The sequence below is a fragment of the Bubalus bubalis genome, chromosome 16, assembly GCF_019923935.1.
Source record: "Bubalus bubalis isolate 160015118507 breed Murrah chromosome 16, NDDB_SH_1, whole genome shotgun sequence".
Taxonomy (NCBI): domain Eukaryota; kingdom Metazoa; phylum Chordata; class Mammalia; order Artiodactyla; family Bovidae; genus Bubalus; species Bubalus bubalis.
Window position 1 is genome coordinate 35,015,164 of NC_059172.1, and position 23,585 is coordinate 35,038,748.

The 23,585-nt window shown below is 37.1% G+C and overlaps 1 protein-coding gene and 1 pseudogene across 1 annotated transcript; both read left to right on the plus strand.

Annotated features, from left to right (window-relative positions):
- Positions 1-1,545: 1,545 nt before the first annotated feature.
- Positions 1,546-3,829, plus strand: LOC112577738 (olfactory receptor 52J3). Its single transcript, XM_025266503.3, has 2 exons — positions 1,546-1,675; positions 2,253-3,829. Exon 2 carries the CDS (start codon positions 2,288-2,290, stop codon positions 3,221-3,223), a length of 936 nt encoding a protein of 311 aa, XP_025122288.2. The 5' UTR covers positions 1,546-1,675; positions 2,253-2,287; the 3' UTR covers positions 3,224-3,829.
- A 10,084-nt stretch (positions 3,830-13,913) lies between these two features.
- LOC102409273 lies at positions 13,914-14,851 on the plus strand (annotated as a pseudogene).
- Positions 14,852-23,585: the final 8,734 nt, after the last annotated feature.

Sequence of the window (23,585 nt, forward strand, 5' to 3'; positions counted from 1 at the left end):
TCTGAGGGTTTTGTCAGCAGTCTCAGCGGAGTTAATCTCAGAGCGCGATTTATAAGAGAAAGCTGAATTAACTCATTTTTTTCCAAACCTATAAGCAGCTGCAACCTCTCTGAACTGTATGAAAAAACAGACATAGAGTTTTACGGTTTGATATTTATCATGTGTCTCTCTTTCTAAGGAAAAATGAAGCATCATGCATGAATTTTCTTTTTATTTAGGTGTGTATTGAACTCAAATTAAAGAGGCACGATCCATCCAACGTGGCTGAGAACTACTACCTTGATATGATATGCTTGATGCAGTAATCCGTTTCAGGTGGGAAATCTTGCAACTTTTAAATAGAGATTTGGGTATTTTTAAAAATATCTAAAAGATCAAAGGCATTTAAAATCTGCTTACAAGAATGGTTATTTAGTTGGTTGATAAAGTAAAATTTCTGCTTCTGGAGTAGGTTACAGGGATTGAATGAAATGCATTTATGAAGCAGGATGAAAGTCTGAGGTGAACAGTGGCATGTTATTGAGCATTTATTTATAGAGATGAACCCAAAGTAGGCATCACAATATCTAGAAGGTTTGCTCTTCACCTGCACCCTGACAGGGGCCACTGGCAATTGCCTGGAAGTTTCCGTTTAAAACACACACACACACACACACACACACACACACACATAAAGGAGCATTGCAAAATACAGCTGTTCTCTATCTCTCCGTCTCTCTGTTTTTCTTTCTCTCACAAACACACATACCAACTTCAGAATGTATACAACATTTATTTTATTCATCCAACCTGATATATTTCCCATGGAAATATGGAGTTATACTAAGGTTAAAACCACTCCAGTACTCTTGCCTGGAGAATCCCATGGAGGGAGGAGCCTGGTCGGCTGCAGTCCATGGGGTGGCTAAAGAGTCTGACGCGACTGAACGACTTCACTTTCACTTTTCACTTTCATGCATTGGAGAAGGAAATGGCAACCCACTCCAGTGTTCTTGCCTGGAGAATCCCAGGGATGGGGGAGCCTGGTGGGCTGCCGTCTATGAGGTCGCACAGAGTCGGATACGATTGAAGCGACTTAGCAGTAGCCGCAGCAATGCTACTTTATCCTGAACTTGAAGCACTCTGCCTCAAGTTGGGAACCCAGAGAAAGTGTCTTAGCTTTATTATTTGAGTTTATGGGGTTTCTCCTGATTGCTTCTTAATCACTTTTAAGGCATTGCAGAAGTGCTTCTATTTCCTTTAGACAATGATGAAAAGCAATTCTCTCTTCTATTAGATTTTGTTGTTTCAGACTTTTTGTGATGCTCAAAAATACCTTCTGCAGATCCATAACGACCTGAAGCCTTTTAGGCTGTACTCTACCCACACTTCCAATGTTTTAGCCAGGCAGAAGGAGTGAATAGAGTACATACCAGTTCTGAAGCAGTGATAAAATTATCAGGTTTTCTCAGAGGAGCTGATGTAGAGTGAACAGTGAATGCAGAATTTATCACATACCACTAGAAACCAATATATTCATAACAATCAAAAATGAACCACTATTAAATGAAATGACTGAGAAAATAGAGACATCAGTGAAAATCTACAGAAGTTTATTATCTTTTTATTATTATCTTTCTTTCAGGGATCTTTCAAGTACAGAGGTGTCTGTCCACTTGAGTCTGCTCTTGGGCAGGTATCTCAGAATGTCTGTAATTTTTTTTCTTATGATAATATATATCTCTGATATTTTGCTTCTGTCATTTTACAGAAAACTGTTTGATCTTGGAATTTTCTGTATGTCAAAATGATAAATAAATCTTTAGAGAAATTTTGCCTTTTCTAATTATGGAAGTGTTGTGTGCATTCATGCCTATGACTACTTTCTCATCTGCCTCTCCCTTTTGGGGTTATGTCTGCATTCTCATATGTGTATCCTTGGTTTTTCATGTGTCCCTTTTCAGTAGGGATTTCAAAAAAGATATAGAGAATATTAAATTATTCCATACTTCATGCTATGATTTATGTTTTCTATTCTGCCCAGGGTTTGATGATAAACTTTAGATGATAAAAAAAATAGGGTTAAATGTTTATAAGGATTACATATTTTGAGACTGGACCATTCAAACGAGTATGGCTTGATTTAGAATATGAAAAAGAATTAATAGATCTTTCAAAGCAAAATTTTTCATTTCACAATATATTGAAACTCTAAGCTAATCATTTTCATAACCAGTTCTTACTGAAATTTCTTTTTTTCTTCTTCCTTCTAGGAGTGACGACTTCTTCTACTCTGTGACTTGGAAGGATGTTTTATCACAATAGGAGCATTTTTCACCCAACCACATTTTTCCTCATTGGAATCCCAGGTCTTGAAGATGTCCATGGCTGGATCTCCCTGCCTTTCTGCTCTGTTTACCTTGTGGCTTTACTGGGAAATGTCACAATTCTGCTGGTCATTAAGACAGAGAAGACTTTCCGGGAGCCCATGTTCTACTTCCTGGCCATCCTTTCAACAATTGATTTGGCCCTTTCAACAACCTCAGTACCCCGTATGCTGGGTATCTTCTGGTTTGATGCTCATGAGATTAATTTTGGAGCTTGTGTGGCCCAGATGTTCCTGATCCATGCTTTTACTGGCATGGAAGCTGAAGTCTTACTGGCGATGGCCTTTGACCGTTATGTGGCTATCTGTGCTCCACTCCACTACATGACCATTTTGACATCCCGGGTGCTCATGGGCATCAGCATGTGCATTGTAATTCGTCCAGTTCTGCTTACACTTCCCATGATCTATCTCATCTATCGCCTACCATTTTGCCAGGCTTATATAATACCTCATTCCTACTGTGAACACATGGGAATTGCAAAACTGTCCTGTGGAAATATCCGAATTAATGGCATCTATGGACTTTTTGTTGTTTCATTCTTTGTCCTAAACCTAGTCCTTATTGGCATCTCCTATGTTTATATTCTCTGGGCGGTCTTCTGTCTCCCATCCCAAGATGCACGACTAAAAGCCCTAAGCACATGTGGGTCCCATATTGGGGTCATCTGTGTTTTCTATATCCCCTCAGTCTTCTCTTTCCTTACCCACCGATTTGGACACAAAATACCTCACTATATTCATATTCTTGTTGCCAACCTCTATTTGATTATCCCACCCTCACTCAACCCCATCATTTACGGTATAAAGACCAAACAGATATGGGAGCCTGTGCTCCGTGCCTTTATTAAAAAATAAGATACTTACCACATTGTTTTATTAAGGATTTTGATCTCTCAAGGAAGATATGCATATTCTTGCTTTAACAAATATCTCCTGGTCCTGATCTATTGCTGCCAGATTGCAACACAAGTTGATTTATTCCTAACTGCTGACTAATGGATTCTAGGACTTGTGGAAACTTTATTGGAGCTTCAGTTCAAAGGTTAATAGGCTAACTTGAAAGGAAGCTGTTGTGGTCTCTATTTGTATGTCATTGTACTTTGTTCTTGATAGCATGAAACTACTTCTCTTCTAGGCAAAGAATGTATATATGGTGTGTTTTTAGCTCTTTAATTAGAGAAATGTGGTACTGGGACTTTGACCCAGTAGCCTGTGTCCATTCACTCACTCATTCATATTTTTTATTCTCCTAATTTACATTCATTTTATGTTTATTGTATGTATTGAATCATTCTTATCATTGTTGTTCAGTCGCCAAGTTGTGTCCGACTCTTTGTGACCCTATAGACTGCAGCATGCCAGGCTTCCCTGTCCCTCACTATCTCCCAGAGTTTTCCCAAGTTCATGTCCACTGATTCCATGATTCTTATCACTAAGGATGATAAATGAACCAAAATAAAATGAACGTCTGTTCTTATGGAGCTTGCTTTCTCTTGTGCCCTTAAAAAAAGCCAAGTTCAAGTTCATGGGCTTTGGCAACCTATGAGCTAAGGAAGGAGAGAGGTGATCACCAGGGGATGACTGACTCATACTGCACGTGGCCAGGACTGCCGATCACCTATGCTGTGTCCAATTCAAAATAAAATCATTACTAAATTTGTAGCTGAAGTGGACAGGTCAGCCAAATATGTAAGATTCAGAGAATTGGTAGCCAAAACAAACATAAAATTTCAACACTCTTTCTCACTAATACCATCCATGTCACTTAAGTGAACTTCTCTCTATACTCAGACCCATAATATAAGGGTGGTATTGTAGTTAAATTACATATAGCATTTCTATCTATGTGATACATGCTGGTCTTTATCACTTCATTGGCTGTTCTCTCAGTCTACACTTCATCATAAAATACTCCATCCTCAAGTCCAAGACTTCTCATCTTAAACCCATGATCTATTCCTAGTGCCTTCCTGATTAACGTTCAAGTTATCCAATCAATCGATGATTAGTCAACTTGTCATGACCAAGGACTTTCAGCTGATTCTACAATAAGATTTCCTTAGACTAAACAATGGGGTTTTGTAGCATCCAATTTGTCACATTATTTTCTATTTCTAACAAATTATTTTCTTTTTCAGACTTTAAAAAAATTAAAGTAAAAATATAATAAATATATTTCTTCCTACAACTCATGAATTAATGAATTTTTAACACTGCAGTAATCTCAAAGGTAATGCTTGTTAAATTAAAGTTTAAATCATCTTTAACACTGTTCCAATAGATCTCTCCTATTTTTCCAGAGGCAAATTTTATGGTGTGTTTTTTGACATTACAGTATGTGAGTTTTTTGCTTTATAACCAATTACACTATTTTAGTTAGATCATATTAATTTAGTTAGAAACCTTACTATGTATTTTTTAAATAGCATTGATTTTATTTATATATTCCTCTATGAATAGATAATGGTATTCATTTTTAAGTAGAAATATAGTACCTATGCTTTCATTTTCTTCTTGGTACATTTTTAGATCATTTATCCAGGTTGCATAATTTAATATAAAATTATTGGGTAGAAGGATTGTAATCAATTATAACATAATTCTGCTTTCTTGATCTTTGCTTTTGGTCACTTTTTAAAAATTTCACATTTTCAATACTTTCTTTTTTTCACATTTTTATGCTTTCTGATTTAACTTTGCTAAGATTAGTTAATTAAGCGTTCATTTTCTAAGTACACTGGTTTGTAGTTCAGTTCAGTTCAGTCACTCAGTCATGTCCCACTCTTTTCCACCCATGAATTGCAGCATGCCAGGCCTCCCTGTCCATCACCAACTCCCAGAGTTCACTCAAACTCACGTCCATCGAATCAGTGATGCCATCCAGCCATCTCATCCTCTGTCGTCCCCTTCTCCTCCTGCCCCCAATCCCTCCCAGCATCAGAGTCTTTTCCAATGAGTCAACTCTTTGCGTGAGGTGGCCAAAGTACTGGAGTTTCAGCTTTAGCATCATTCCTTCCAAAGAACACCCAGGACCAATCTCCTTTAGAATGGACTGGTTGGATCTCCTTGCAGTCCAAGGGATTCTCAAGAATCTTCTCCAACACCACAGTTCAAAAGCATCAATTCTTCGGTGCTCAGCTTTGTTCACAGTCCAACTCTCACATTCACCCTACTCTAAACAAAACAAAAATTTTAGGCTTATTTTATTTTTTCCCGTGGTTTGACTTTAAGAATTGTCATTCCAGCAGGTTAGCATAGTGCATTGGACTCCCTTGGAACTCTTTTCCTGACCTTAAAGCAGCACTGTCTTCAGTCTAGCACTTGATCTCATTAGTAAAGCCAGAGTGAGAATCAGAAGGCTTGGCTGGTTGAAAAAATAACACTTCTCTTAACATGGACATTCCATCAATTTCTTCAAGTGAGAAATTTTAGTTATCACTGTATAAGTAATTCTCATTCATTTTTCCATAATACTTTGCCACAAGTTCCAGAGTTCCTATTCTAAGTAAGAAGTCGTGGCAGTACAGAACAAGGTGGCTTGACTTCAGGTAGTATCAGAGTAAAAAGCCTGGAACTGTCTTCTGCACCCAATAAGTGAGAACATGAAAAAGAGATACCCACACATCACGAGTCAGATATCAGCTTAAAGCAGAACCATGCAAACAAATTGATTTTGTGGATATCAACTCCTCAGCCTGGCAGCTATATCTGAAAATTAGAAACCAAGACTATTCTTATGGTTAGAGAGACCCATACACTGAAATGAAAGGTAGGTATGAGGTGTGTTATTAGTAGGCATTCTGAAGAAGCACTAGGAAGTGTATGTATTTTCCGGTGTTGGTACTGGAGTGGATGTCCATTTCCTTCTCCAGGGGATCTTCCCAACCCAGGGATTGAACCCTGATCTCTCGCATTATAGACAGAAGCTTTACTATCTGAGCCACCAGGGAAGTCCATGTATGTAGTTATATGCAAAGGTATAAGTGAAGACCTTATAATACACTTCAGTAAACTTTAACATGCTTGTTGAGACATGAAATAAGCTCAAGATCTAAATACAGAGAAAGAAGGCAGTATAATACATTGAATAATAATATAGATTTTGGAATAACACATTTGGGTTCAAATTCTTTGTTGTTGCTAAAATTATCTATAGCTCAAGTTTTCCATATGTATAATGGAAATAAACATAGTATCAGTGGAAACAGTGTCAGACTTTATTTTTCTGGGCTCCAAAATCACTGTAGATGGTGATTGCAGCCATGAAATTAAAAGACGCTTACTCCTTGGAAGGAAAGTTATGACTTAGATAGCATATTCAAAAGCGGAGACATTACTTTGCCAACAAAGGTTCATCTAGTCAAGGCTATGGTTTTTCCTGTAGTCATGTATGGATGTGAGAGTTGGACTATAAAGAAAGCTGAGCACTGAAGAATTGATGCTTTTGAACTGTGGTGTTGGAGAAGACTCTTGAGACTCTCTTGGACTGCAAGGAGATCCAGCCAGTTCATTCTGAAGGAGATCAGCCCTGGGATTTCTTTGGAAGGAATGATGCTAAAGCTGAAACTCCAGTACTTTGGCCACCTCATGTGAAGAGTTGACTCACTGGAAAAGACTCTGATGCTGGGAGGGATTGGAGGCAAGAGGAGAAGGGGACGACAGAGGATGAGATGGCTGGATGGCATCACTGACTTGATGGAAGTGAGTCTCAGTGAACTCTGGGAGTTGGTGATGGACAGGGAGGCCTGGTGTGCTGCAATTCATGGGGTCGCAAAGAGTCGGACATGACTGAGCGACTCTTCTGATCTGATCTACGTTGTAGGGTTGTTTCAAAGACTAAAGACACTAAGAAAATAAAATACACTTGGAAAATATCTCTTACCTAAAAACCACATTAAGTAATATCAGTCCTAACTATAGCACTGTGATAAAGACTTCAAATAGAAAGTCTTGGGGGAAAAAATACTTAAGTATGATCAGTGGAATAAAATAGAAAGCCCAGAGATAAATCTATGCACCTATGATAATCTACCTTACCTTTGACAAAGTAGGCAAGAATATACAATGGAGAAAAGACAATCTCTTGAACAAGTGGTGCAGGGAAAACTGGTCAACCGTAAAAGAAGGAAACTAGAACACTTTCTAACACCATACACAAAATAAACTCAAAATGGATTAAGATCTAAACTTAAGACCAGAAACTATAAAACTCCTAGAGGAGAACATAGGCAAAACACTCTCCGACATAAACCACAGCAGGATCCTCTATGACCCACCTCCCAGAATATTGGAAATAAAAGCAAAAATAAACAAATGGGACCTAATTAAAATTAAAAGCTTCTGAATAACAAAGGAAATTATAAGCAAGGTGAAAAGACAGCCTTCAGAATGGGAGAAAATAATAGCAAGTGAAGCAACTGACAAATAATTAATTTCAAAAATATACAAGCAACTCCTGCAGCTCAATTCCAGAAAAATAAACAACCCAATCAAAAAATGGGCCAAAGACCTAAACAGACATTTCTCCAAAGAAGACATACAGAACACCTGAAAAGATGCTCAACATCACTCATTATCAGAGAAATGCAAATCAAAACCACTATGAGGTACCATTTCACACCAGTCAGAATGGCTGTGATCCAAAAGTCTACAAGCAATCAATGCTGGAGAGGGTGTGGGGAAAAGGGAACCCTCTTACACTGTTGGTGGGACTGCAAACTAGTACAGCCACTATGGAGAACAGTGTGGAGATTCCTTAAAAAACTGGAAATAGAACTGCCATATGACCCAGCAATCCCACTGCTGGGCATACACACCAAGGAAACCAGAACTGAAAGAAATATGTGTACCCCAATGTTCATCGCAGCATTGTTTATAATAGCCAGGACATGGAAGCAACCTCGATGTCCATCAGCAGATGAATGGATAAGAAAGCAGTGGTACATATACCCAATGGAGTACTACTCAGCCATTAAAAAGAATCCATTTGAATCAGTTCTAATGAGGTGGATGAAACTGGAGCCTATTATACAGAGTGAAGTAAGCCAGAAAGAAAAATACCAATACAGTATACTAACGCATATTTATGGAATTTAGACAGATGGTACCGATAACCCTGTATACGAGACAGCAAAAGAGACACAGATGTATAGAACAGTCTTTTGGACTCTGTGGGAGAGCGCGAGGGTGGGATAATTTGGGAGAATGGCATTGAAACATGTATAATATGAATAAAAACTTATTGGTACTGAAAAAAATACTTAAGTATATATCTTTACATAATTTTGAATTATAAGGAAAAAAATCAAACAAACAAAACCCCCCACTAATCTTATTTAACTTACTTAAATATTAAGGGAGATTTTCTCTCACCTTAAAACAAAGTACAATAAAAATATTGGTCTGAGTTCCTTGTCACCAAAAAGAAGTTGTTCAGATATTTTTTGATAACTAGACATTACGTTTTTTAAAGCATTTCAGAGCTGACATTCTGTGACTCACTTGTGTCTAAGGTTGCTCTTGTCATAATTCTAAAACATCTAACCAGCAACTCCTCAAAATAGATGCTTCTTCATTCCCAACTAGCAGAAAAAGGGATATGAACTTCCCTAATATTTCTCAGCTTATGTTCAAAAAGTAATTGGGACTGAACTTATCAGTTACATGCCCATGATCTCAAAGAAAATGCTATGTTTGAATATGCACAAACTATTTTAGAACATATATTTATAGAGATATATACACACATACACATATACATATATACATATATAGACTTCCTTGGTGGCTCAGATGGTAAAGAATCTGCTTGCAATGAAGGAGACCTGGTTTCGATCCCTGGGTCAAGAAGATGCCCTGTAGAAGGAAATGACAACCCACTCCAGTATTCTTGCCTGGAGAATTCCTTGGAGAGAGGAGCTTGATGGGCTACAGTTCATGAGGCTGCAAAGAGTTGGACACAACTGAGTGAATATATTTACACTTCATATTATGTGTGAAATTTTAAATTTCGTAACAGTCAACTTTAAGGTTTGCATGATATAACTGGAAAGACAAGAATCAAAAGAAATATTTAATTCCATGCTTTATATTTGCAGCCTTTATATCATCTGGTTTATATCTTAAGCCTGATGTTGTTTTTTCTTAAATATTATCAAAAACATCTCCTTAAATGTAAAGAGATATAATTTTTGCACTCAAAATAAATGTATCCCAGTGAGAATAATAACTATGTGTACATTCAATTCAAAACTAATGAAAAAATGTTTAAAATAAATGCAAACTGTCAGATCAAATGTTACAGATTCTGTGGCATGAGTGATTTCTCAGTATAGTTTATATAGGTTCAAGTTTATGAAGGTGGCGTTGTGAGCTAGCTCTTATTTTAATTAATCATTTAAAATATGCCAGGTATCAGACTTCTTAGTTGGTTCATTGGTTGGAAATCTGCCTGCCACCACAGGGGACTTGGATTCAATAGCTGGTGCAGGAGGATTCTACATGCTGCGGGGCAACAAAGCCTCGACTCCACAAGTACTGAGCTCATGTGCTTCAATTAGAAAGCAGCCTCTGCTCACTGCAATTAAGGAAAGCCAGTGCAGCAAGGAAGATCCAGTGCAGCCAAAAATAAATTAATTAATAAAAAAACAAGCTAGGTATTATACTAAATGCCTGATATCTGATATCTACTACTTAATTTACTCTTCAAAATACCTGTAGGCAATTGGTATTATTATCATCCCTAATTATACAGTTGAGAAAACTAAGATATAACTAATAAATCACTCATGGTGATATAGCTGGTACATGGGAAGTCCAGTATTTGAAGTGAATCAGGTTAGTTTCAGGATTGACTGTTTTTACCACTTCTCTATGGCCTTTGTGATATACATATGGATCATTGTGAAAAGGAAGCAATCATGGACAGAGGAGAGTGGGAGCAAAGACCCACAGATTGGAATCCCTGAAGCTAAGCCTTCAATGAACCCAAAACACCTGGTCAGTGAAGGAGGACAGAGAGAGCTAGGGCTGAAAATGGGGTCTTCTATGCTGGGTTATTATGCTTGAATTTAGAATATAGATAAAGTACTTTATCTAGAAAACAGAAATCCATAGAATTTGACTGCAAAATGAGGGACATGAACATTGATCTCTATGCCACATTCAAATAATAATATCATGTTTTTGCCCCATATTTATAATTTTCTTGATATAAATTCTTATCCATTTTACATTCTCTCAGACTTCTCATTTTCTAAATCATAGTCTGATGGTTTTGTCAGCAATCTCAGAGAATTTAATCCCAGGGCATGATTATAAGAGTAAGCTGAATTATCTCATCTTCCCCAAAGGTATAAGCAGCTATAACCTTAACATAAAACTTATCTCTTTGTACTATATAAAAAATGGACATAGAGTTTTATTCCTTGATATCTATTGTGTCTCTATTTCTGTGGAAGAATGAAGCATCACAGATGAATTTTCTCTTCATGGGTGTGTACTGAAGTCAAATGAAGGAAGTATGATCCAAGGTGGCTGAGAACTACAATCTTGATATGATATGCTTGATGGGGCAGGGGTGGGGATGAGGATCTTGTAAATTCTAAATGGAGATTGGGTATCTTTAATAATATTAGAAGATCCAAGACTTTAAAAATCTGCTTACAAGAACAGTAATATACCTGGTTGATAGAGTAGAATTTCTGCTTCTGCAAGAGGTTATAGGGATTGAATGAAACACACATATGAAGCCCAATGAAAGTTTGAGGTAAGCAGTGGCTCATTACTGAGAGTTTATTTCCAGAGATGAACCCAAAGTAGGCATCACAATGTCTAGAGGGCTTGCTCTTGACCAGCACCCTGACAGTGGCCAATGGCAATTACTTGGGAATTTCACTGTTCAATAAACACATATACAGGAGCATTGCAAAATGCAGCTTTTCCTTCTTTCTCCCTCTGTCTCTGTCACAATACACTGTCTCCCTCTCTAAATTCATAATGTTTACAACACTTATTTTATTTTCTCAACATGATATATTTGCCATGAAAATATGGAGTTATACTACGGTTGAAAACAGAAGTCTGTGCTACTTTATCCTGATCTTGAATCACTCTGCCTCAAGTTGAGGTCCCAGAGAAAGTTCTTTTGTTTCATTATTTAAGTTTATGGGGCTTTTCCTGATAGCTTCTCCATCATTTTGAAGGCATTGCAACAGTACTCTATTTCCATTAGATACTTACAGAAAACAATCATCATTCCTATAATACCTTGTTATTCCAGACAGTTTTAATATGCCTTCTCCAGATCCATAAGGACCTGAAGCCTTCTAATTTGTCTTCTACCCACATTTTTCTTGTCTTAATCAGGCAGAGGGAGTGAACTCAGTCGCTAGTTCTGAAAGAGTGATCAAATTATCAGGTTTTCTCAGAGGAACTGATTTAGAGTGAAGAGTGAATAAAGAAGTTGTCACATACCACTAGAAACAACCTCAAACACAACAATCTAAAATGAGCCATTATGAAATGGAGTGACTTTGGGAAAATAGAGACATCAATGGAAATCTACTGAATTGTATTATTATCTTTCTTTCTGGGCTCTGGGCTCTTTCAAGTACAGAGGTATGTGTCCACAGGTGTCTGCTCTTGGGCAGGCATCTCTGAATGTTTGTGCTTTTTTCTTGTGATAATATGTATCTCTGATATTTTGTTTCTGTCTTTTTGATAGGACACTAGGTTTGATTTTGGAATTTTCTCTATGTCAATAAATGATGAATGAATCATTAGAGAATTTCTTCATTTTCTAATTATGGAAGTGTGTGCATTCATGCCTGTGATTTTACTTTCTCACTTGCCTATTTCATTTTGGGTTGTATCTGCATTCTCGTATGTGTCTCCTTGATTTTTCATGTGTCCCTCTTCAGATAGGGACTTCATAAAAGGTATGAGGACTGCTAAATTATTCCATACATTATGTTATGTTCTATGTTTTATAGGTTTGTCATGGGCTTGATAATAAACCTTCAGGTGTGCTCAGTCATGTCTGATTCTTTGTGACTATAGTCTGCCAGGCTTCTCTGGCCATGTAAAATTTCCTGGCAAGTATATTCGAATAGGTTGCCATTTCTTCCTCCAGGGATGATAAACCTAACATGTTAAAAAAATAGGACTAAATCTGTATAAGTATTACGTTCTTTACACTGGGCCATTTAAAATAATATGGCTTGATTTAGAATTTGAAGAAAACAATAATCAGATCAGATCAGATCAGTCGCTCAGTCGTGTCCGGCTCTTTGTGACCCCATGAATCGCAGCACGCCAGGCCTCCCTGTCCATCACCAACTCCCAGAGTTCACTCAGACTCGTGTCCATCGAGTCAGTGATGCCATCCAGCCATCTCATCCTCTGTCATCCCCTTCTCCTCCTGCCCCCAATCCCTCCCAGCATCAGAGTCTTTTCCAATGAGTCAACTCTTCACATGAGATGGTCAAAGTATTGGAGTTTCAGCTTTAGCATCATTCCTTCCAAAGAAATCCCAGGGCTGATCTCCTTCAGAATGGACTGGTTGGATCTCCGTGCAGTCCAAGGGACTCTCAAGAGTCTTCTCCAACACCACAGTTCAAAAGCATCAATTCTTGGGCGCTCAGCCTTCTTCACAGTCCAACTCTCACATCCATACATGACCTCTGGAAAAACCATAGCCTTGACTAGACGAACCTTTGTTGGCAAAGTAATGTCTCTGCTTTTGAATATGCTATCTAGGTTGGTCATAACTTTCCTTCCAAGCAGTAAGCGTCTTTTAATTTCATGGCTGCAGTCACCATCTGTAGTGATTTTGGAGCCCAGAAAAATAAAGTCTGACACTGTTTCCCCATCTATTTCCCATGAAGTGGTGGGACCGGATGCCATGATCTTCATTTTCTGAATGTTGAGCTTTAAGCCAACTTTTTCACTCTCCACTTTCACTTGCATCAAGAGGCTTTTGAGTTCCTCTTCACGTTCTGCCATAAGGGTGGTGTCATCTGCATATCTGAGGTTATTGATATTTCTCCTGGCAATCTTGATTCCAGCTTGTGTTTCTTCCAGTCCAGCGTTTCACATGATGTACTCTGCATATAAGTTAAATAAACAGGGTGACAGTATACAGCCTTGACGTACTCCTTTTCCTATTTGGAACCAGTCTGTTGTTCCATGTCCAGTTCTAACTGTTGCTTCCTGACCTGCATACAAATTTTTCAAGAGGCAGATCAGGTGGTCTGGTATTCCCATCTCCACAGAGTCAAATCCACAGAGTCAAAGGCTTTGGCATAGTCAATAAAGCAGAAATAGATGTTTTTCTGGAACTCTCTTGCTTTTTCCATGATCCAGCAGATGTTGGCAATTTGTTCTCTGGTTCCTCTGCCTTTTCTAATCCTTCTAAAGCAAAATTTTTCATTTCATATTATTGAAGTGCTAAGTTAATCTTTTTTTAATAACCAATTCTTACTGAAATTTCTTTTTCTTCTTCCTCCTTCTAGTAATGACTTTTCCTACTCTGTGATTTAGAAGGATGTTTTGTCAGAATAGGAACATTCTTCACCCAATCACATTTTCCTCATCAGAATCGCAGGTCTGGAAGAGGTCCATGGCTGGATCTTCCTGCCTTTCTGCTCTGTTTACCTTGTGGCTTTACTGGGCAATGTCACAATTCTGCTGGTCATCAATATGGACCAGACTCTCTGGGAGCCCATGTTCTGCTTTCTGGCCATCCTTTCAACAAGTGATTTGGCCCTTTCGGCATACTTCAGTACCCTGTATGCTGGGTGTCTTCTGAAATTATCTTCTTCATGAGATTAATTTTGGAGATTGTGTGTCCCAGATGTTTTGATCCATGCTTTCACTGGCATGAAGGCTGAGGTCCTGGTGGCCATGGCATTTGACCATTGTGTGGTAATCTGTGCTCCACTCCACTACATGACCATCTTGACAGCCTGTGTGTTGCTGGGCATGAGTTTGTACACTTTAATTTGTCCAGTTCTGCTTACACTTACTTCCTATGATCTATCTCATCTACCGCCTACCCTTTTGCCAGGCTCATGTAATAATGCTTCATTCCTACACATGGGAATTGCAAAACTGTCCTGTGGAAACATTTATGTCAATGGTAATTATGGGCTCTTTGTGGTCTCTCTTTGTGGTCTCCTGCACCTCATCCTTGTTGGCATCTCCTATATTTGCATTCTCCGTGCTGTTTTCCATCTGCCATCCCAAGACGCAAGGCTAAATGCCCTAAGCACATGTGGCTCCCATGTTGCTGTCCTCTGTGTTTTCTATCTTCCCTCAGTCTTCTTCATCACCCACCAATTTGGGCAAAACATACCCTGCTATATTCACATTCTTGTTGCCAACCTCTATTTGGTTATCCCACCCTCACTCGACCCCAATATTTATGGTGTGAGGACCAAACAGATATGAGAACGAGTGCTCCATGCCTTTATTAAAATATAAGGGCTATTACTATGTTCATTAAAAAGCATTTTGATCCAGAAAGAAAACCTGTGTGTGATCTTTCCAGAAAGATGGTGTGTCTAAATTTAGTGCTATCAAATTCCATGTTGGGGATTTGATTCTGGCTCATTAATGATTCTATATTTTGAATAATCTTTAAAATATTTCAAGTTCAAGTACTGATTCCTATTGTGGAAGTAAGGACTGTTTGCATGATTTCACTTTGAATGTAGATAATATGTGCAAGGACCTCTCCTAGCATAATGTTTCTTAATACTGTTTCACCCCCCAATTTTCCCTCTCAGCCTAACAAAAGAAAGACAAGGAAACATATAACAAGAAACTTTGTTACCATAACACGGTTTTAAATATATTATTGATATTATTTATCTTAAATGCTAATTTTAATCAAACATATGAGGTATTTAAGTTGAAATAACCTACTCAGAGACAATGTGACTACCAGAGGCTTTTTTGTCTTTCTTAGAGTCCAAATTTATCACTTTAAATTCAATAATTTCTGGGGAATGGAATTGTGATTTTTAATTCATGTAAATGGTAGCACTGTGTATGACCTCACAGACAGTTTTTTCACTTATTATTAAACTTAGGGATATATCTATGCTAATACAAATAAGACATAGTTATTTCCTTTAAAACTTAGTAGAATCTTTCATTTGCATTTTATTTTTCCTCATCTTTTGATGACATGAGTAGTACTTTAGTTATTTTTAATTTAGAATCAATGTGACATCTTTATGAATTATTTTTCTGCATATTTGAAAAATTTCTAAAGTTTCTATATTTGGAATTGTTAGAGAGTAGGCTAAAGACTAAAAAGTATTGCTTTCTTGGATTGTATTTCTTATTTATTGTAATTTCCTTCCCACCTCACCAATTTTTCTGCCTAGCTTCTTAAAAGTCTCATTGCATGAGTTGAGTGCACTTGATATTAACACTTTCCTATATTAAAAAAAAAAAAACACTTTCCTATAAACCCTTTTCATTTTACTACTTTATTTTTACATTGAATGTCATTACTGCTGCTGCTAAGTTGCTTCAGTCGTGTCCAACTCTGTGCGACCCCATAGACGGAAGGCCACCAGGCTCCACCGTCACTGGGATTCTCCAGGCAAGAACACTGGAGCGGGTTGCCATTTCCTTCTCCAATGCCTGAAAGTGAAAAGTGAAAGTGAAGTCGCTCAGTCCCGTCTGACTCTTAGCGACCCCATGGACTGCAGCCTATCAGGTTCCTCTGTCCATGGGATTTTCCAGGCAAGAGTACTGGAGTGGGTTGCCACTGTCCTCTCCAAATGTAGTCATTACCAATTATATTACCTATGCATAACCTTCAATCACTTTCAAATTTAGGGCTCTGCATAGCTTTATTATATACCATCATCCCAAAATCTATTTTATTATTTGGATTTGTCCATGTGTGTTTATGTGTATGTATTAATTTTTACATTTTCTTCTAGTCTAACTGCAATTTGTTTTGGTGTAAAACACAGGCAAGAAAATTAAACACTCTCTTTCTCTATTCCTAACTTGTTTTATAACACAATTGAGTTAATAAAATTACACAATTGAATTGTACTTAATCTTTCTTCATATTGAATTTCAATTTATACAAGAATATGATTTTCATTAATAGGCTTGTCTACCTGTTCTTTACTCAATATCACAATGTTTTAATCACTATAGATTTGTAATATATTTGAATAAATTTCAGAGCTGATTATCCTTCTATAATTATCTTGCCCTCCTTTTGTTCTTTATTATAATTTTTACAAAAAGTGTTGTCACTTTGCCATAGTTAACAATATCCTCATGGAATTTTGAGTTAACTTATTCTTGGATTCACTTACACAATATATTCATTTCTTAAAATATCAACTAATAATTAAGTATTCTCCACACGTAGATAAGCACAGATGATAAGATGTTCCATGGTAATTTTGTACTGTGTCTACTTAGCTAAGCTAACATTCTATTTCTCAGAATCCTCTCCCCTACTAGTTTTCAGTTTAGAGTTGGTTACATAAGAAATGCAGAAGCTGTGGGCACAAATGTGAAACAGTAGTCATTTTTTGTTCTACAGTTCTACACTTTACGGGCAATGACAGGTAAACAGTGATACTGCTGATGCTGCTGCTGCTAAGTCGCTTCAGTCGTGTCTGACTCTGTGCGACCCCAGAGACGGCAGCCCACCAGGCTCCCCTGTCCCTGGGATTCTCCAGGCAAGAACACTGGAGTGGGTTGCCATTTCCTTCTCCAATGAAAGTGAAAAGTGAAAGTGAAGTCACTCAGTCATGTCCTAGAGGGTTCTAATTTCTCCTCACTTCCCCCAGCTCCACGTCCAGCGCTCCATTCTACCAACCCTGCTGACAAAGTTATTTCAAGTTCACCACTAGATACTTTACTGCAAGTACACAGGTGCAGTAGCCACAGGTTATAAGCCATCTTCCATAAATTTCTATATCTTCTTCCTTTATGATTCCATCCCAGAAGCTGACTGTACCTAGCTTTCTGCAGAAAGCAACTCATTCATGTATACCTAATATGTTTAACAAATTTGTTTTCAAAACTTTTCTAGTTCCTTCTACACTTGTATCAATTCCTGTGATAAATTCTTTACTTCTTATATTCATAGTAGTTCTGAATCCTAACTGACATAAGTATATATGCATGCATGTATGTGTGTGTATGTTTGTGTGTGTGTGTGTATACCAAGAGTAGCTTCTGGGTAAAAAGTTCTTAAGAATGCAAATTTAGGATTAGTTCCTTATTCAATTAAAGTCATTAAGATCCCTGTTGGTAATGAGGACACTAGTGGTATAGGGGATGCAGCGACAAAATTGTTGTGTATATTATCCCTCTAGACTTCCTTAACCAAGTGCTTAAAAAAGGCAAGGCTCTCAATGTCCAAGTATTTCTGCCAAAGATTTTGATAAAAATAAAGACAATATAGATTTGGCCTTTTGTGAAAAAATAAGCTGGAGAACCTGAATAAAGGAAATAATGAGCTCAGGGTTTTAAATATCCAGCCCAAGGTCCAGGTAAGAAAATGGAAATCATTTTTGACTATCAAATGGCAACCCACTCCAGTGTTCTTGTCTGGAGAATCCCAGGGACGGTGGAGCCTGGTGGGCTACCGTCTATGGGGTCACACAGAGTCGGACACGACTGAAGTGACTTAGCAGCAAAGAAATATACATCTCTCACTAGTCCATTTATTGGGAAGAAGTAGAGTTCTAAGAATTGAAATGACATTATATGAGTATACTCCAGTGAAGTAAATCCTGAGTTCTGCCAAACCTCTCACGATTTGAAGCAGCTCTTCTTCTCTTGTTTGAAGTTTATTGTCTCCCCTTGTCCAAAGAAAATGTGATACTCTCCCCTGACATAGATGAATTAAAGTATATTGCTTATCTATCCCATAAGCTATTCCCATCATTCCTTACTATCTCTAGAATTATGCTCTCTAATACAAATAAACTGTGGGTCATCTATTACTTCAAGTTTTGTAATCATCACTTTACAAAAGCTAAAGCAAATGAAATTAATTTGGTAGACTATTTAATAAAACATAATATGCAAACATTATTTAAATATAAATTCAACATAAAATATCAATTAAATACTTTACATCCTTTAAATAGTCCAAGCAAATCTTAATTCAGTACTTTACATTTAAAACACAGATTGTTTCATTCACTAAATTTTCTTTTTTTTTTTTAACTTTAGGCTTTTATTTTTATTTTTTTTTAATTTTATTTTATTTTTAAACTTTACATAATTGTATTAGTTTTGCCAGATATCAAAATGAATCCGCCACAGGTATACATGTGTTCCCCATTCTGGGCCCTCCTCCCTCCTCCCTCCCCATTCCATCCCTCTGGGTCGTCCCAGTGCACCAGCCCCAGGCATCCAGTATCGTGCATCGAACCTGGACTGGCAACTCGTTTCATACATGATATTGTACATGTTTCAATGCCATTTTCCCAAATCTTCCCACCCTCTCCCTCTCTCACAGAGTCCATAAGACTGTTCTATACATCAGTGTCTCTTTTGCTGTCTCGTACACAGGGTTATTGTTACCATCTTTCTAAATTCCATATATATGCGTTAGTATGCATTCACTAAATTTTCAATGACTAAAATAAAATGCAGCCTTAGAAAAACAAAACAAAATATAGTGTTGAACTGAAATTTTTTTATACTGCTTCAGACTTTAAATTAAAATGAATAAATATTAAAATTAAGTTCTTCTGTTGCATTTGCCAGATTTCAGATGTTCAGTAGTCATGTATGGCTGGTGTCTAACATAATTCTAGACCTATAACTGGAATCAAATGGCAGCAGACTTTAGGGAATAAAATCTACTAACCAAAAGAATTGAAAGATTTTGTCACTTTGTACAGATAGAAACTGGGGAACATATGCCTTAGAATTTAGAATGAATTCTAAGACTATTCGATTTGAGTAGAAGGAAAATGACATTTCAAGAGACTGAATTTTAAAATGGGCATGTTAAAATGAGATTCTAGATTCAATGTTTCCAGGAGTGGCTCTAAGACTTTATTTGGTTGGTTGACTAAAACCTGGACTCAATGATGGCCTGCAGCAAATGTAACTGAAATGCCAGTATTTCCTTGGAGAAGCTGCAAAAAGAGTTTCCAATGATTTCAGGGAGCACAGAAATTTCAAGTGGATTTATCATGTAATTTCTACTCAACCAGCCCCCATCTCTATTCTCAAAGGGCCTAGGAAACCTTCTTTTCACTATGGCTGCGATAAATAATATTCATGAAGAGAACCCAGGAAACCAGGAAAATATCCCTTTTGACTAATTTCTGTAAGCCAGGAAAGATATCATACACTTTTGCTGCAAAACTACTTTCTGAATTCAATCTTGAGACAATTCTAAAACATAAAGCCCATTGAACTGGAAGCTGTATTTCTTTGAGGAAAAATTCTGTTAAATCACTAAATACATACTGGTCTTCTTGAAAGGGACATGGGATCATTTATCATCAAGACTGTGGATTGGAAAGGGGACCAGCTAGAGTCTTGGTGAGGCCAGGGGAGGAGTGGACTGGACACTGGTCCTGAACTGATACTAATATCTGGAGAAGCAAAATGCCACTGTGGTTCACTATTCAGAGTAGGGGCACATGAAGGTCTGGGAATTAATGGAGTTTTGACTGGTGCACATCTCATAATGAACCACAGGTTCTTGGAACCTATCATAGAAAACAATAGCACATTCACAGATGCTGTGTGTTAGTCACTCAGTAATGTCTGACTCTTTGGAACCCCATGGACTTCAGTTCACCAGACTCCTCTGTCCATGGGATTGCCTAAGCAAGAATACTGGAGTGGGTTGCCATTTCCTTCTCCAGGGGATCTTTTCGACCTAGGGATCAAACCAGGTCTCCTGCATTGCAGGTGGCTTCTTTACTGTCTTGAGCCACAGGGGGAGTCTCTATATTCATAGATAAATTGCAGACATTAGTTCTACAATTAAGAAATTAAAATGTTTACTCCTGCAACATCTCCATTGCACTTGTTTCTCAACTATACGAAAGACAGACTGATCTTGGGTAGAATCCATGGTGCTTGGGTTCAATCACATTATTATGCTTTCTTTGAGGAGGTTAAGAGTTCTCATGATTCCAGGAAAGGAATATAGTTGGTTCACTTAGGCTCAGGTGCATATCACTGATTTTGAATAACTGGTATCCTAATCCCCAGAAAAGGGCAGAAATATCTAATGGATTTTTCTACTTAGCGTAGGACCTGGCTTAAAACAGGGACTTCTAGACCCTTCAGTCTTTAATGAATGTCGCTCAAGGCAGTTTCATTTAGAGGCTTTCCTTTGGGGAGAATCATATTAAGGATAAAAATTTCATTCTCTATTTGAGCATACATGAAAATGTAGAGATGAAGATAGACTCAGAAGCACTTAATGTGCACAGTTTGGTCAGTCTATCACACCTTTCCCCAACCCACAGACAGAATGACAGACAAAGGGGAAGAAAGGAGAAAAGACAGAAGTGCCACAAAAGGGGGAGAGCAGTGGGGCTGAGATTTGAGTTCATGAGATGATGTTCAATATTTACATATAATAGAAAAAATATCACTTTATAACTAACCCCTGTTTGCATTTTCATCTTTTTAATCATTATAAGGTCAGATGTCTCAACCTAGGTAGATTTTTCATTGATTCATATCAGAATGAAGTACAAAAAGAGAAAAAAATCCTAGATGTGTCTTCTCATATCTCAGTGCTAAAGTGGTTATAACTGAGCCCTTGTGGCTCAGCAGATAAAGAACCTGCCTTCAATGCAGGATACCTGGGTTTGATCCCTGGGTTGGGAAAATCCCCTGGAGAAGGAAAAGGCTACCCACTCCAGTATTCTGGCCTGGAGAATTCTGTGGACTGTGTAGTCCATGGGATTGCAAAGAGTCAGACACGACTGAGTGACTTTCACTCACTCACTCACTCGTGTGTGTATATATATATATATATATATATATATATATACACACACACATACACACACACACACATATATATATATATAGCAACAGTAGAAATAGAGAAATAGTCTGTGCATTTCTTTCTGATCACAGCTATGTGCCAGGCAAATGAAGGATCAACCCCATAGTCAAAGAGTATTGTGCTATATAAACAGTTCCCAGCATGTATGGATACTAGAGGAGAAAAACAACAAACAAAAATTATGTCTCCAAAAGTCATAAGGTTTTGCTAAGCATTTCCCTGTACACTCTTGGCTTTTGACACTACTGGGGTCCAGAGTTTTCATGTTCTAGTTCCTTGGAGGGGCATGCATTGTATATCAGAAAACTAATGATTTCCTGAAATCATAAAGAATTCCCCACATGAGTTAAAATTCCTGAGACAGGCAGTAAACCTTGGGTCTACTTCATAATTATCTCCATCACTCAAAACTTAAGACTCTTTCAGGAAACTAAATATTTAAGGTATATCTTTCATTTTATCAAAGAAGTCTTATAGAGTACTTATATTTTATTACTTATTTAAACAACAGAATACAAAAATCTCAATTAAAATAATTTCTAAATTGCACTTTAAGCTCACCATTCAAAAAAATTCCTTAAAATATGTATTTAAAATTCACTTAACCGATATGCCAGGCTCAGTACTATATCTCTTCCTGTCTCTCTAAATTTATAAGACATTTACTTCTTTTTTTCTATTTACCTAAATCTACTTCTGAATCTTTCTGAATTACTTTTCTCTTACCTTTAAAAAAATTATTGTAAACCACTCTAGACCATATCTATGAGAGATGAGAAATTCACTTTTGCTGTCGTTTATTATTCCCCAGAATTTAAACTAATACAGATTCTCCTTAAACACCAGAAAAAATATTCCTTAACAATAATTTGTGTAAAAACTACTTGTATTTATTTTGCCATTTGCAAAAGTAAGTAAACTTTTACCACAGCATATATGTGTTTGTCTGTGAGTGCATATAGTTGACACTTGAACAACATGGGTTTCAACAGGGTCACTATACCACCTGTGGTTAATTGAATTCACAGGTGCAGAACCAAAGATACATATGGTTGACTACAGAGTGATATGTGAATTTTGACTGCATGGGAGTCAGTGCCCCTAACATATGCATTGTTCAAGGGTCAAATATAGGTAGCTGTGTATACACACATACCAATCTACATAGAGAGAGAGAGTTATATAATTATATATATATATATATATATATATATATATACAGTTATGTATTTCATATATATATATATATAGTATATATACAAATCTTCAGCTAGCCATAGCTCTCGATAAACCCATCATAAGTCAAAAATGCATTTAATACATCTAACCTACCAAACATCATAGTTGGGCCTAGCCTACCTTAAACCAACTCAGCACACAGTTACATTAGCCTACAGTTGGACAAAATCATCTAAGACAAAGTGTTTTTTGTAACAACATGTTGAATATCTTATGTAATTTATTGAATACTATACTGAAAGTGAAAAACAGAATGGTTGTGTGGGTACAGGATAGTTTTAAACACATAAGTTGCTTCTATTTATATATATACACACATATTGAGAGAGAAAATGGGAAAATCTCACTGTTTACAACATCATATAACTTCTGCATAAATATCTGTTCAGTTATAAAGAAGATATTTGAGATTAAATAAGGAGTTATTTGATAAGAAACAATGTTTGGTTGCCACTCCTGTAACTTTTTCTGCCCAACAATGATTGCATTTTTAGTCCTCCAGCCTCCTTTCTTAGCTCTCCATGTTCTTGGCAGAAAGCACACATTTTAAAGCCATGGGGCATAATCAATGATGTGTCACAAAGAAGAAATTCTAGTAGAATTATTCTCAAGATCACTCAATATCCTACTTTTCAGTCTCGTCTTCCTTCCTCCCTCTCTTGTTTCTATGAAACAAAGATTTAGAGTAATAAAATTCAGTTTTCTTTAAACTCCAGTTATAAGTTTTCTTAAAGTAGAAGATTTCAATCAATCTGGTAAAACAACAACAACAACAAAAGGTTTACTGAGGAGTTTTTTTTTTATAATGGGATAAACAGATAATTGCTTCTTTCCAGTACTGGTAAACATCATGGTAACAGACTGGGACCTCACAACATGGATCAGCACACATTTGCAATGAATGCATTATATGAAATCACAAGCAAG